The 15,403-nt window shown below is 45.3% G+C and overlaps 1 protein-coding gene across 2 annotated transcripts in view; it reads left to right on the forward strand.

The window, feature by feature from the left end:
- HNF4A (hepatocyte nuclear factor 4 alpha) overlaps positions 1 to 15,111 on the forward strand; it is a 34,939-nt gene extending 19,828 nt beyond the window's left edge. The window contains exons 4-10 of one of the 2 annotated variants that reach the window (XM_036747999.1): positions 977 to 1,083; positions 2,668 to 2,823; positions 6,903 to 6,990; positions 8,007 to 8,162; positions 10,029 to 10,265; positions 11,010 to 11,132; positions 11,959 to 15,111. In XM_036747999.1, coding sequence (XP_036603894.1) covers positions 977 to 1,083; positions 2,668 to 2,823; positions 6,903 to 6,990; positions 8,007 to 8,162; positions 10,029 to 10,265; positions 11,010 to 11,132; positions 11,959 to 12,101 — 1,010 coding nt within the window. In that variant the 3' untranslated portion in view covers positions 12,102 to 15,111. Of the gene's footprint in view, positions 1 to 976; positions 1,084 to 2,667; positions 2,824 to 6,902; positions 6,991 to 8,006; positions 8,163 to 10,028; positions 10,266 to 11,009; positions 11,163 to 11,958 lie in introns of both variants that reach the window. The other variant, XM_036747998.1, reaches the window with a different exon arrangement.
- Positions 15,112 to 15,403: the final 292 nt, after the last annotated feature.

Consider the following 15,403-nt stretch of genomic DNA (forward strand, 5'->3'; position numbering starts at 1 on the left):
AGATAGCAGGGACTCACAGAAAAGTGTCCCTCCTCAAAGAGAAGAAACAGTACTGGCCTGAGCAATCACACTGCCTTTTCTATGGCCTATCCTCCTGGCTTCCATCCATAGTCAGGCATCAGCCTACTTTTGTAGTCTCATCTCTCCTAACACATTCTAAGTTCTAGATAAACTGAATGACTCATAGTCCTCCAAATATGTCCCACCCTTTCTCACTTCCATACCTTTGCTCATGATGATACTTATGATTGAAATTACACACACACACACACACACACACACACACACACACACATACACACACACACACACCTACGCTACCTGTTGACATCCTACTAGTCCCTCAAGGCCAACCTCCAATGCCACTTCCTCCAGGAAGCCTGATCTCATTCACCCATCCAATTAAAAAAACCTCTCTTTCCTTGGACCTCAAAAAATGCTTTATTTGCCCTTCTCCAATGTACTTATTCACATTCCACTTCATATTCTATTTAGTAATGTCCTGGTCTTGTCTCCTTGACTATACAGTGAACTCCTCAGGTTCATAAGATTTAGAACTGGAAGGACGCTGATCATCTAGTCCTATGTCCTCAGTTTACAGGGGAAGAAATTGAGATCCAGAGAGGTTAAATTACCAAAGGTCCCTGAGCTGGTAGGAGGCTGAGCCAGGATTTGAGCCAGCATCTTGTGCCTTGAAATCCAAGGATCTTTACACTACACATCAGACCACCCTTGCATACCACATTTATGTTTATACCCCACTCCCTCTCAGTGTCTTGTATGTAGTAGGCACCTAATATACCTGTTGAATTAAATTCACAGGCTGCAAGCAGATGGTGGCATTGAAGAGTAGGTCACTTGGCCCTCACCTAGGATCCAGGCCTCGTGAAGTCAATGCATACAACCTGCAGATTCTTCTGCTCTTTCAATTCTTCCTCTCTCCGCTCAGTGTCCAACTGTCCCTTTTGACTTACAGCCGTACAGAACGAACGGGACCGGATCAGTACACGGAGATCAAGCTATGAAGACAGCAGTCTCCCATCCATCAATGCCCTCCTACAGGCTGAAGTACTCTCCCAGCAGGTACCAGGCCAGCCTTAGCAGGACAGGGGTGGGAGTGAAAGGTGCAGGGTGGGAGTGGGGGAAAATATGGAGGAGGCCTGGAGGACTCCCAGAATGCTGCAGGGATCAAGGGGAAATGTGCTTGGAATATTTCAAGAGATCTACAGGACCATAGAACCTTACAACATAGAAGACTGAATGTTAGTGCTGGGAGAAATCTTAGAGCATAGAATGTTAGAGCTGAAAGGAATCTCAAAACAAAGGATGCATGAGCAGCAAGGGACCTTCTCATCCAGTCCATCTCTCTCTTGTTCAAAGAGAGAGAGACAGAGAGACAGAGAGAGAGAGAGACAGACAGACAGACAGACAGACAGACAGAGAGACAGAGAGAGAGAGAGAGAGAGAGAGAGAGAGAGAGAGAGAGAGCAAGTGCCAAAGAGAGGGAGTGATTTAGCCAGATCAGACATCCAGTTCTGGCAGAGCTGGAACAGCAAGGGGATAATCAGGTCCCCTGAATCTTGTGGGATTTTCAGATCCCAACCAGCAGGGTCAGGTCAGGCAACCACAGCTGTTACGTTCTAGCAAGGATTATACAGGCCCATCTTCACCAAAATTGGCGGTTTTGGGGCCTCCATCTTCTGCTCCTCTTCTGAGACCCCTATAACTATCAGTAATTGGTTCTGGGTCAGTCCCAGGGACTCTCTAGACCAGGGTTTTGCTTCCAATCATGATTCAGAAGGATCACTTTGGGGGGAGGCAGGGTTGTCTGGATAGGGATAAGGACCACATGCCTGGCCTCACTCCTCACCCCCTCATTGCAGTATAATGCTATTTCTTATATTACACAAATCCATCTTTTATAGTACATAAATCTATCTTTTTAAAAAAAATTCTTACCCCAAATTCATGTAGCTGAATGGATGAAAGTGGACTTGAAGTTGGGAGGACCTGTCCTAGAATCAGTTCTGCCATATGCTATCTGTGTGACCTTAGGCAAGTCATTTCTTTCTGAGTAGCCTTTTCCTTCTTTGAAAAATGAGCCAGTTTGGTGAGAGGGTCTTGACGGCCCCCTTTCAGCTCCAACATTCATGACCAGGGTTCTGCCACTCAGTGTCTGCACCAATATTTGTGGTGCATTGGCAGTACCTCTGTGCCATTGGACAATTTAATTTTCTTTTCTGGTCTTGACTTTGCCAACTAATTCCCTGTATGATCCTAGACAAATCACTCCTCCTCTTTGTGTCTTGGGTTTCTAATCTATAAATAACCTCCAACGCAGGGGTTAAAATATTCTGATAACTATATTTCAATATAATGGGTCTCCTTTACAATTGTTTGTATTTTATTTTATTCATTTAAAAAATTCTGGGAAGGTGCCCATAGGCTTCTCTAGGCAGCCCCAGGGGTCCATGACACGCACACAAAAATTAGGAACCCTACTCTAAGGTTCTTTTCCGCTCTAAACTCAATGAGAATATGACTCTAAGTCTGGGAAAGAAAAACCACCAAGCCTGTGATTGGAAATCTGTTCCTTCTAGCTTCACTCCACTCCTCACGCATAATAATCTCACTCTCCCCAATATAAAACCTTTGCCTCCCTGGCAGATCACATCTCCCATCTCAGGAATCAGTGGGGACATCCGGGCCAAGAAAATTGCTAGCATTGCTGATGTATGTGAATCCATGAAGGAGCAGCTTTTGGTGCTGGTGGAATGGGCCAAATATATCCCTGCCTTCTGTGAGCTGCCTCTAGATGATCAGGTGAGGATCCTCAGAATGATTCTTACCACTCTGCATGTTCGGGTGTCCCAGAAAGTCGCATAGCGTACATCAGAACATCTTTGAAGTGGGGGAGTTATCACTGACATTTGAGGTGCTGTGGATATACTCCAGATACATGGTGACCACCTTGAGTTTGCCTCCTAGAAATGGCATGGGGCCTGTTGGGTAATGATGGAAAGATCATTAAATTTGGTGTTGGAGGACCCAGGTATGAATCTCAGCTCTGCCCCTTAGTACCTGTGTGACCTTGGCTAAGTAATTTTTCCCTTCTGGTCCTCAGTTTCCTTCTCAACAAAATAAGAAGTTGGAATAAATGATCTCTAAGGTCTCTTCCAACTCTAGCCCTATGATATGACTGAGGTCATGCAGCGAGTAAGTGGAAAGAGCCGTCAGGACTCCCAGAATCATCGGAGCTCACACCATAAAACAGAATGTCAGAGTTAACAGGGACCCTTGAACATCAAATGTCAGAGCTACAAGTAGGGGTGTGCTAGAGCCAGCTCCAGGAAAGAGCTGATTGTTAAATTTTCAACGTGAGCATTTACACCTTAGAAATCAGCAAAAGCCACCAATTAGGGCTTGATTTATTGTTTTGTTGATTATCTAGACTTTGAGAAAATCAGAGAGAAAATGCTGACAGTGCAGATTATATTAAAAGGATGCATTGCATCTATCAAGTCAGTTGCTTGTTATCAACAAGAAGAAATCTTAGGGGCCCATATAGTCTCCAGCCCAGCCCTTCATTTTATATAAGAGAAACTAAGGTCGATTGAAGAGAAGTGACTTGCCAAAGGTCATACATCAAATTAATAACAGATCTGAGACAAGAACCCAGGTGTCCTGACCTCCCAGCCCATTCACACTCTCTATTCTGCTTACTCTACTTCTTAGCTGTTCAGGGCCTGTGTGATGTCTTCCTGCTTGGGCCTCTGAACCTCTTTCCCTCTCCTCCCTACTCAGGTCCCCCTTGACTTTAAAAGGCACTGGCAAACTCATTGTAATACCCAAAGTGTCACTAGCTGATAAAGCTTAACTTGTTCTCTCTCCCACCGTTACTGGCATTATCCCACTATGACATCTTAAAGGAATGAAAAATGGTAGAATCTCAGTGACAGGTTAATTTGGGGGACAAAGGAGGCCTTCCCGGAACACTTCAAGTAATACCTGCATGTGAAGCTAGGCCACTATAGAGCTGGACCACGTAAAGAGGTAACTTCTCCTGCCTTCCATATATCAAACAGTTCTAGAGAATAATGTAAAGAGCACGGAACTCTAAGGTACTCTCCACCTGTGAACTCCAGGACTCATTCTTCAAAGGGTGGACTGAGCTGGGACTCTGGCAGGGCACCAGCTCCTTGCCCTCCTACCCAGAGAGGGGCTCATTCTTCTCCAGTCTAAGCTGTTCCTCCCTCCACCCTCCCTCCACCCCCCATGCCAGGCCCAGGTCCATGAATTAATGTTTAATCACTGCTATTCCTCCCCAGGGGTCCCAGTGGGTTTAGAGACACTGCTAAGCCAACCAATTGTTAACCTCCTTTTCTCACCTAAACCTTGGAACTTCTCCCGGGCAGGGGCTCAGAACATTCTCCAGGGGCAGTGATGGGTGGCAGATAGCAAGGGGAATAATTAACCCCCAGCCCCCAGAGATGGCCGGTGTGGTGGCCACCACAAGGGGCCAAGATGGCCTTGGGAAACAAAACTAAACTGGGCTGCCCTTGGTGTATGGGAAACATTGCTAGGAAAATATTGCTGGTTGGGTTTTATAGAACACCTCCTGCTTCAAGGTGGGTAAGAGAGTAGGGTATCCTGGAGACCCAAAACAAGTGTACTTCCACAGCTGTGTTTGAGTTTGGTCTAATTACTTTCCTCCTCTGAGCCTTAGTTTTTCCATCTTTAAAATGACTGTTGGACTAAATAATCTCTAAGTCCATTCCATTAGGAAGTAACATTCAGCGTTCTATGTCTTAAGGCTCCTTCCAACTCACAGTGTCTATGATTCTGCTCAGACACAGGGAATTAGAGCTGCTCTTGTTTCTTGGACTCAGAGTTAGAACATTTGGGTCCAAGTCCAGGCTTTGCCACTAATTTGCTGTTCCATCTTGGTTGGGCAGATGATCTCCCTGACCTCAGTTTCTTCATCTGTAAAATGATTACTTTAATCCCTGCCCTTCTGAACCCCACAGGGATGCTGGGATGATTCAGTGAAGTAATGAATAGAAAAGCACTTTTCAAGTGCTAAAATCCTATACAAAGAGAAGGCTTGGTTATTGTTCTCATAGCAGAGCCCACGAGGCCAGTGTTCCAAGGGCAGAGAGCAGCCATGAGACTCACCAAAGCTCACAGGACTAGTTAGTGGCAGTGCTGGGATAAGAAACTTCTAGATTCTGGTCACCTGATGTGGAAGGCACATGGCCTCATCTAGACTGGCAACCTCTGGGGACCACAAATTATACACTTCCCTGTATGGGACTCTTTTTTTAAAAAAAATTATTTATTTTTAGTTTTAGTTTACAACATTCAGTTCCTCAAGTTTTCGAGTTTCAAATTTTCTCCCCCTTCTTCATCCCCCCCACCCTAGACAGCATGCAATCCTAACACTAAACATATTTTCACAATAGTCAAGTTGTAAAGAACTATAACCAATGGAATGAACCATGAGAAACAAGAAACAAAACAAAAAAAAGGACAGCAAATAGTTTGCTTCGATCTTCACTCAGACTCCATAATTCTTTCTCTGTCTGTGAATCGCTTTTTCCATCATGAGTCTTTTGGAGTTGTCTTAGAACCTTGCATTGCTGAGAAGAACCAAGTCTATGAAAGTCAGTGACCAGAAATATCGTGTGTCTGTAATCATGTATAATGTTCTCCTGGTTCTGCTCCCCTCACTCAGCATCAGATCATATAAGTCTTTCCAGGTTATTATGAAGTCCATCTGTTCCTCATTTCTTATAGCACAACAGTATTCCATTACATTCATATACCACAACTTGTTTAGCCATTCCCCAATTGACAGGCATCCCTTTGATTTCCAATTCTTTGCCACCACAAAAAGACCTACTATAAATATTTTTGAACGTGTGGGTCCTTTTCCCACTTGTATGATCTCTTTGGGATACAGCCTAGAAGTGGTACTGCTAGGTCAAAGGGTATGTACATTTTTATAACCCTTTGGGCAAAGTTTGAAATTGCTCAACAGAAAGGTTGGATCAGTTCATAACTCCACCAACAATGCATTAGAGTTCCAATTTTCTCACATCCTCTCCAGCATTCATCATTTTCCTGTTTTGTCATGTTAGCCAATCTGACAGGAGAGCTATGGTACTTAAGAGCTGTTTTGATTTGCATTTCTCTAATCAATAGTGATTTAGAGCATTTTTCATATGACTGTAGATATCTTTAATGTCTTCCACTGAAAAGGGCTTGTTCATATCCTTTGACCATTTATCAATTGGGGAATGACTTGTATTCTTATAAATTTGACTCAGTTCTCTGTATATTTTAGAAATGAGGCCTTTATCAGAGACACGGGTTGTAAAAATTCTTTCCCAATTTTCTGCTTCCCTCCTAATCTTGTTTGCATTGGCTTTGCTTGCCTATACGGAACTCTTGAGGTGAAGGAGAAAGAGCAGGGATGAAAACTAATTTTCAGCCAAGGAATTTACTACTTTCCTCCGGGGTAGGAGAATGGCATGGTAGGCATCGGAGGATTGTATCCTAGGAAGCTATTGATCACCTGCTTCCCAACCCCTAAGGAAAGAGCCTGGATGATGGGAGAACTTGTTACCTTTTGCTTTGACCAGTAAAAGTATTTTCAGTCTTCCTAATATGGCCTTGCTGAAAGGAACATCATAGTTACAAAACATCCAGCATTTTTACTACCCTAGTAGTCTGTGTAACATCTGTCAAAGAATAGACCAGTCAGCCAAGTTGCTTGATCTCTTTGGGTCTCAGTTACCTCATCTATAAAATGAGAGGGTTTATACTAGATGAATTCTAAGGTCCTTCCTTTCTACCTCTAAATCCTTAAGATGCTAACCCTTTTCTTTCTGGACTTTCAGGTGGCCCTGCTTCGGGCTCACGCTGGGGAACACCTGCTGCTGGGGACCACCAAACGGTCCATGGTATTCAAGGACGTATTGCTGTTAGGTGAGTACTCTGGCTTTTAATTCTGCCTGACCAATTGACCTGGATGGGAACTTCCATAAGGAAATTCCAAGCCAAACTAGGGCCATGGGAAGAAGGGTATGATGAGTGTTTCCTGCCTTGGTGGGGAGAGTCACTGAGGAATGAAAAATAAAGAATCTTGAATCTCTTAGAGTCTCTCCTACCTCCAAAGTACCAAATCCATGGCTTGGGGTCTGTTGAAAAGACCTTTCTTTAGATGTGACTTTTTAGGTCTAATAGAGCCCTAGACTTGGTGTCTACCTCAGTATCCCATTTGTAAAATGGAAATCAGTTAGATTGTTCAGAGGAGTGAAAAAGGAATTGGATTTGGAGTCAGGAGGTCTGGTTTCAAATCCTGACTCTTCCACTTACTCCTTTTGCCTTTCTGGTTCCCAGTTTCCACATCGCAAAACAAGCAGGCTGGACAAGATGATTGATCTCTAAGGTCCTTTCTGGCTCTAAATGGATGGATGACCCTGCTTGCCTCATGGGTTATTGTGAGGATCACAAAAGATTATGCCTACAAAAATGATTTTGCAACCACAAAGCACTATATAAACATTAGCTATTGTTATTAGAATGGGAACATGCTATTTTCAATGCCTGTCATACATGTACATGTATGTATATGCATGTATACATGTATATATGTCCATATATATGTTGCATTACAATATGTATAAGTATACCGTATGGATGTAAATGTGTATGGTATGTCTATGTGTGTCTGGTTAAATGTACAAATGTGTGCACATATGTATACACATGTAACCCAGAGAGATATATACAAAATATGTTTGTTGCACATGTGTTATGTGTGTGCACACACATATGTATACAAGTATGTGTTTGTGTACATATTTGCATTACATGTGTGTGAACGCGCACATGCGTGTGTGTGTGTGTGTGTGTGTGTGTGTGTGTGTGTGTACACATTAGTCCTCAGAATGTTCACTGAATTGACCGAACACCTGTGGCCTCTCCCCCAACACATTCAGGGAATGACTACATTGTCCCACGGCACTGCCCTGAATTGGTGGAAATGAACCGTGTTTCTGTGCGAATCCTGGATGAGCTGGTGCAACCCTTCCAAGAGCTGCAGATCGATGACAATGAATATGCCTGTCTGAAGGCCATCATCTTTTTTGACCCAGGTACTCAGACTCAAGCAAGCCCCTCCAAGCCCCTGGTTTAGTGGGAACCCATCCCATCAGCCCCTACCTAATCAGAGGGAACAACAGGGGCTATCATTCCCAGGTAGTCAGTCCCTGAGCCTGCCGTCCTAGGAAGGACCCAGGGAAGTCAGGTCTCCCAAACGCCTGATGCCGGCAGGGTTTGTCACCCGTGATGAGTCACAGACCAACCACATGATTCGTGGGTTCATTGTTGGGATTGTGGCTACAGAGTTGGAAGAAACCTCAGGCCATCCAGTCTTACTCTTCCTATTTAACAGCTGAGGAAACTGAGGCCTAGGGATATTAGGTCATTTGCCCAAGGTCATATGTGTAGTAAACATCAGAGGTGGAATTTGAACCCAGGTCCTTAGACTCCAGAGCCAAAAATCTTTCAGATGTGCTACACTTTTTCAAAGATAACTGACATTTACTTACTGCCCTCAGATTTGCAAAGCACTTTATGTACTAGTACTTGACATTTACATGCCCTTCCTCTTTTATTTCCAGTCTATCCTAGATTGTACATAGTTGCTTTCATGTTGTCTCCTTCATTATGATTGTGAGTATCTTGAAAGCAGGGACTGTCCTTTCTTTGGATTCTTCTCACTTAGCACAATGCCTGGTCCATAGTCAGTCACTTAATAAACGTTTATTGACTGATTGATTTTGAGGGGGAGACTGCTTCCTCTCTTCTTGTTTCTGCATAGCACCAAGAGTAGGGCCAGGAACACAGTAGGTGCACAGGCAGAGAACTGCCTTTCTGGTGCTCTGGTAAGAGCCAAAACCTTGGACTGGATGAACCACAGAGCTGAGATTGCCTGGTGTAGTGAAGACCTGGGTTCTGGTCCAAGCTCCACTTTTAACTCTGCGCACAACATTGGACAAGTTCCTCTTTCTTTCTGGATCTCTGTCATCTCATCTATAAAATGGAGAAAGCACAACGGGAAAAGTATTGGATTTGGAGCCAGGAAACCTGGGTTTGAATCCTGCCTCTGCCATTTAGTGCCTGTGTGACCTTAGGCAAATCACTAACATCTCTGGGTTCTTCTGAAGAATAAGAGGTTAGGATTAGATGATTTCTAAGGTTCCTTTCAACTCCGAATCTAGGGCTTAAATCTGGGATCTAGGATCCTATGAAATAATCCTATGGAATCACTGACCTACCAAGAAACTCAACCAGGTGATTTCTTGAGGTTATTTCCAGTTCTAGGAGCTAAGATTCTTTTTCTTTGCAAATGTATGTCATGGTTTTAATTCCATAACCCCAACATTAATGCAATGTAAAAACCCTATAATGAGTAATCAGAAGACCTACCACTCACTGTATGACCTTGAAAAAGTAATTTCCCTTCTCTGGGCTTCAGTTTCTTCCTTTGCAAAATGAGGGGGTTGGACTAGACCGATGCTTCTTAAACTGTGGTCTCAACCCCACATAGGGTTGAGAAAAATTTGGCAACAGTAAAAAGTTTCTGAACGTGCAGTGACCAAAAATTAATTCAAAATCAAATGTGTAATGAATCTGAGGTGTTTCTGGCACCACTTGCCCATGCTGCATCTCAACTTCACTGCAGCCTTGGTTCTGAACACAAAGCATGGGAAATTTGCACTGTGCATGCCCTCTGGCCACACAATGCCAACAAACACTGCTGAAAAGGGAAAAGGGATTGCGAGTAGAAAAAGTTTAAGAAGCCCCAAACTAGTCAATTTCCAAGACCATTTCCAGATCGAACAATCTCTGTTCTATGGTCCACTCTTGTCTAACTTTCCTTGCCCGAAGGCTCCTTCCAACACCAAAGGCCTATGACTCAAACCTTTCTTGTGCACTTTCTTCCTCAACCATTACAGATGCCAAAGGGCTGAGCGACCCTGGCAAAATCAAGCGGATGCGGTCACAGGTGCAGGTGAGCCTGGAGGACTACATCAATGACCGGCAGTATGATTCCCGAGGTCGCTTTGGGGAGTTGCTCCTGCTGCTGCCCACCCTGCAGAGCATCACCTGGCAGATGATCGAGCAGATACAGTTCATCAAACTCTTCGGTGTGACCAAGATCGACAACTTGCTGCAGGAGATGCTGCTGGGGGGTCTGTTCCATTTGTCTCCTCTCCACTCGTCCCCCGCCCCTGCCTGCACCCACCACCTAGGGGGAAGGGAGGCTTAGCTTTCGAGGTTCCCACTCAAGTCACCAACACAGGGCATTGGCCCCAGCTGTCCCCACCCAAGAGTGGGACTGGAGGCCTTGTGGACTTAAAAGTCAGAAGGGCCCTTAGAACACAGAATGTGAGAGCTGGGAGGGCCCTTAGAACACAGAATGTCAGAACTGGGAAAAACCAGAATGTCAGAGCTGGAAGGAACACAGACTGTCAGAGTTAAGAGTGTCCTTAGAACACAGAATGTCAGAGCTGGAAGGAACACAGACTGTCAGAGCTGAGAGTGTCCTTAGAACGCAGAATGTCAGAGCTGGAAGGAACACAGACTGTCAGAGCTGAGAGTGTCCTTAGAACACAGAATGTCAGAGCTGGGAGGGAACTTAGAACACAGACTGTCAGAGCTGAGAGTGTCCTTAGAACACAGAGTGTCAGAACTAGAAGGGGCCTTAGAACACACAGAATGTAATATCTGGAAGGGACCTTAGGGATTATCTAGTTCAAATCCCTCATTTAACTGAGGGAAATAGAAGCCCAGAGAATGAAAGTATTATTCAAGCTTATTTAGCTGGACTAGAAACAGTGTCTCATTTTATTCCTAGCATCCTAGTCTGAGACAAGTAGGGCAGATATTAAGCTCTTGTGACCTAGTGTTCCTATTTTTACTCTCTCTATTTTCAGGATCTTCCAGTGAAGCACCCCATGCTCACCACCCCCTGCACCCTCACTTGGTGCCAGAGAACATGGGCACCAATGTGATAGTCGCCAATACCATGCCTGCCCAGATCAGCAATGGACAGATGTGTGAGTGGCCCCGTCCTGGGTGGCGGACAGGTGGGCAGCCCGCACTCCTATGGGGAGAGGGAGAGATGGGGGAGGGTAGTCTCAGGTATTTGAGACTGAAGGTCCTGGGTTGTGGCATCAGAGGTAGGGCCCTGCTCTGCTCTCCAGCATGGGAGAAAAGAAAAACAAGGCAGTCTGGACACATGGGATCAGTTTTCCAAAGCGAAGATGGAATAAGATAGAGTGAGCTTTTGACCTCTCAGAAGTCATGCCAGGCCACAAGATAGCGATTTAGGTACTTGCTGCTTTTTCCCCAAGGGGCAGGTTCCTCCCAGACCACCATATGCATTGGTTTGGGGTGGGGAAGTCTGGCTCCCTTGCTCAAGCTGGAAGCTCAAGCTGTTGTCGGGAATAGGGAGGGGATGTCCTAGAATGTAGGGGAAACATTCCAGTCAGAAACTTACCACCTTTCTGTTCCAACCCATTTAGCCAGGAGCCCTCATAGAATCTCAAATTTTAGAGCTGGAAAAATCCTTAGACCACAGAACACAGAATGTCAGAACTAGAAAGAACCAGAGAGTATTTAGTCCATTGCCCTTATGATACAGCTGTGGAAGCTGAGACCCAGGATTAAGGGGGTGGGGTGTGGGGCAATGACTTGGTTCAAGGTCCCACAGTAAGTTAGTGCCAGAACCAGGACTAGAATCTGGACCTCTTGACTCCCAAGTCCATTTTTTTCTATTACAACTCACTGCCTTCTATTTCCAGAGGCTTTCTTTTGTCTCTCAGGGACCCAGAAGTGCTCCTACTCTGACTGAATGGGTGGTATTTGTCTTTGTCCTTCCAGCCACTCCTGAGACCCCACAACCCTCTCCGCCAGCCAGCTCAGGCCCCGAGCCCTACAAGCTACTGCCAGGAGCCATTGCCACGGTGGTCAAGCCTCCCTCAGCCATCCCTCAGCCCACCATCACCAAGCAGGAGGTCATCTAACATGGGGCTAGAGGGGTCAGGGGAGGCCAGCCAGACACTGCCCCTCCCCAGCCTGGCTTTGTCCTTCTCTGGCCTCCAGAGGGACCAGCTCCCCAAGAACTCCTAGTGCTCTTGGTGAAGTAGGACAACTATGAGACCTGCCCTAGGATCACAAAGACACAATGGAGAGCCAGGGCTCAGGCTGAGAGCTCCAGCTGTCAACTTGTGTGCCTTAATGCAATCCTCTGCCTATTTTGGGAGACATGGAGGGAAGTTGGGAACAGTCACCTTTGGTGGAGACTAGTTGTTTTTCAATACTTTCTCCCCACCCAACCGGTTTCCTCTTCTCCTGACTCAGCCCCAAAAGAGATGCCACCTTTTCCTCTCAGGATCTTTCTAGAACCACCAGTTAGGACATCCACCCTGTCTTCCCCTTTGGAGACTAAAAGCCTTGAGACTCGGAGACCTTCGGGGAGAGGATGGGCCAGGCCAGGACTCTCTCTGCCTACTCCCACTGCCACCCCAGTCCCAATATCCCCAAGAACTTTCATTCAGAAGAAATCTTCCTCTCTAGGCTGGAGAAGACTCAGAGACTAAAATGGTGATAGTTCAGTCATTTGACAAACTTTATGAAGCATCTACTGGACCAAACTCTGTGCCAAGCACTGTGTGGAACATAGCTGAAGAAGACTCAGCCCCCACACTTACGGAGCGAGCTGAGAAGACAAGAAACATGGGCATAAGACAACTAGAGAACAATTCAAAGCAATAAAAATATAGTAGGAATGCAGGAGAAGGAGAAGATTCACTGTGGATTGGGGGTAGTCCAGTAGGGCTTCACAGAAAAAAGGATTTGGATTTGTGTAGACAAATAGAGAAGATATTCCAGTTGGGGAGGGGGGAAGCCTGAGCAAAGGTACAGAGCTGGGAATCAGTCCTGTCTGTGATGAGACCAAGTGCCTTCGGGTACAGTGAGTTGTGGTCTTAGGTAAGGTGAGGCGAGTTGATGGAGAGCCTTGAAAGCCAATATAGACTTGATTTGTTTCTGTTGCAGATTCTTTAGCCAGGGAGGGGGCAAATGTTACCCTCCACTCAAAAGAGTTCTCAGGGTAATAAAGTCAGTGGTTTCTCCCTGCCATTCTGTAATTCCCCCTCATCATGGAGAGAGGACAAAAACTGTGGTTTCCCTCTCAAACTTTGACCCATCCTAGGGCTAAATTGGCCTCAAATCCAGGCTGGAATCTATAATTCTTTTCTCCCAACTCATTCTCTTTTCAGGGAATGCTGGGATGGGAGGTCAGCAGGTTTGTCCTTCAAGGCCTCCTGGAGGCTTTCATTCTGTTAGACAGTACTTGGGGGCTAGAGGCAAAATTTCCCTGCAGGTACTGAAACAGTAGGGACATCTAGGAGATCACTTCTCCAGGAAGAGGCTACTGATGAGTCAGAACTATAGAGAAGTCAGTCCAAAGCTAGAGATGATGGGTAGAAAGGTAACATCTCAAACTGGTTCCCTCTTCTTTAGCAATAACTTTTCAAAGGATCTCAGAATGTCAGAGCTGGAAGAGATCCTTGGGGATGGATCATAAAGTCTAACCCTCTCCTTTTAAAGAGGAGCAAAGGCCCAGAGAGGAAGAGTGACTTGTCCAAGGTCGCATGAGTAATCAGTGGCAGAACACCCATGCTTCAAAGACAACAAATCCTTTCAGCAGCCAAGACTGAAAACAGAGGTAGCCATAGCTAAACTGTGAAATCTACAGATTCCTCTGGTCTTTCAGGTGCTCCTTTCTCTTCCCAGGGGTGACCCCCTTCAGGACCCAAAGAATCATGTATTCTGCTGTTTTCTGCCTACTAGAGAATGGACTCTAAAGTACTTTTTATAGATAGGCAGTTTGAGAGGTGCTAGGACATTCTACCAGCCCTGCCTAAATCTCCAACCAGTTGGTCTATAAATGCCAACATTAAATCTTCATGCCTTTGGATTTTTCCATCTTCCAGAGCCTCCTCTTAAAATCCAGGGCATGGAAAGAGAGGAGGGAGGGTACCAAACACAAACTCCAACAAACTTAATAATTTGCTGCACATGAAAAAGTCACAAGTTGAGTAGAGTCTCCTGGTAAAGACCAATCCCTCAACATCCCCAATCTTTACACTTCCTCCCTCCCTCCAAGTTTCCTGAGATCCACTAAGGCCACACTGGGGAAGGAAATGTCAAGGAAAGGTGGGTTATTGCCTTGGTCTATACTCCCCCTGATAACTGTTCTCTCTAGGGCCAAATTTGGACAAATATTTCTGGGCATGGCCTGGTGTGTCTGGGCATTTGAACCTGTTTGGGGGTGGAAGTGAATATATGTATGTAGGGAGGGAAGGAGGGAGGTTTCAGTATCAACTGAAGTCATCCTGGGAGTGGTGATAAGGTAGAATCCAAGCTGCCACCATCCCCCTCAAACCCTGGTCACTGGGCTTTCTTGCAATTGTGGGCTGAGGACAAGGGGACATTGCCTCTTCCATGACTGTCCTAGTCTCAGGATCCCCATGAGGTAGAGGTGGCAAATTCCTTGGTACTTCCCAAGCTGGGTTGTACACCAGGGTTTCTACCACCCCTCACTCTCTTGGCATGGTCACCTCAGAAACCTTGAAGGTTCTTCCAGGAGTCAAGGGAAGAGGCAGTGACTGAAAGTTGGCAACATTGTAATGGCAAAGCCAATCATATTCACTAAATTATTCTGTAATTTGCCTTGATCATCTCTAATTGTGTAATTCCAGATAATGCCAAACCCCCAGGGTCATTGCAATGTTCCAGTCATTAGTACATTCTCCTCCCCTCCCTCAAAAAAATTCTGGGGGCGTTGAGAATGGGGGCACGAGTAGTGCTGTTGATGGAGCAGACTTTTTGGACCCTTCCCACTGCCATCATTACCATCCAGTAGGGAAAGAACACTTCTTAGCCCTAGTTTGTATTTCAAAAAAGTTTTTTTTTTAAAAAAAAACCTTCAAAATAAATATCAAGGATATTTTCTAACTCTTCCCAGAAGAATGGTTTTCCCTCCTTTCTTACAAACTCACAGAGCATCAGAATTGGGAGAAACCTTGGAACATAGAATATCAGAGCTAGAGGGGGTCCTAGAACACAGAACATAGAATGTCAGAGCAGGAAGAGCCCTTAGAACACAGAAGATCAGAACTGGAGGGACTTGAGGACATAGGCTAGAGAGTTGGAAGGTACCTTACACATCTAATTCAATCCCTTTATTTTGCAAACGACAGAACTGTGGCTTGCCCAGGGTCATACGACAAATTAGAAGCAAAGCTGAGACTAGAATCGT

The sequence above is a fragment of the Trichosurus vulpecula genome, chromosome 3 (assembly GCF_011100635.1).
Source record: "Trichosurus vulpecula isolate mTriVul1 chromosome 3, mTriVul1.pri, whole genome shotgun sequence".
Lineage (NCBI taxonomy): Eukaryota > Metazoa > Chordata > Mammalia > Diprotodontia > Phalangeridae > Trichosurus > Trichosurus vulpecula.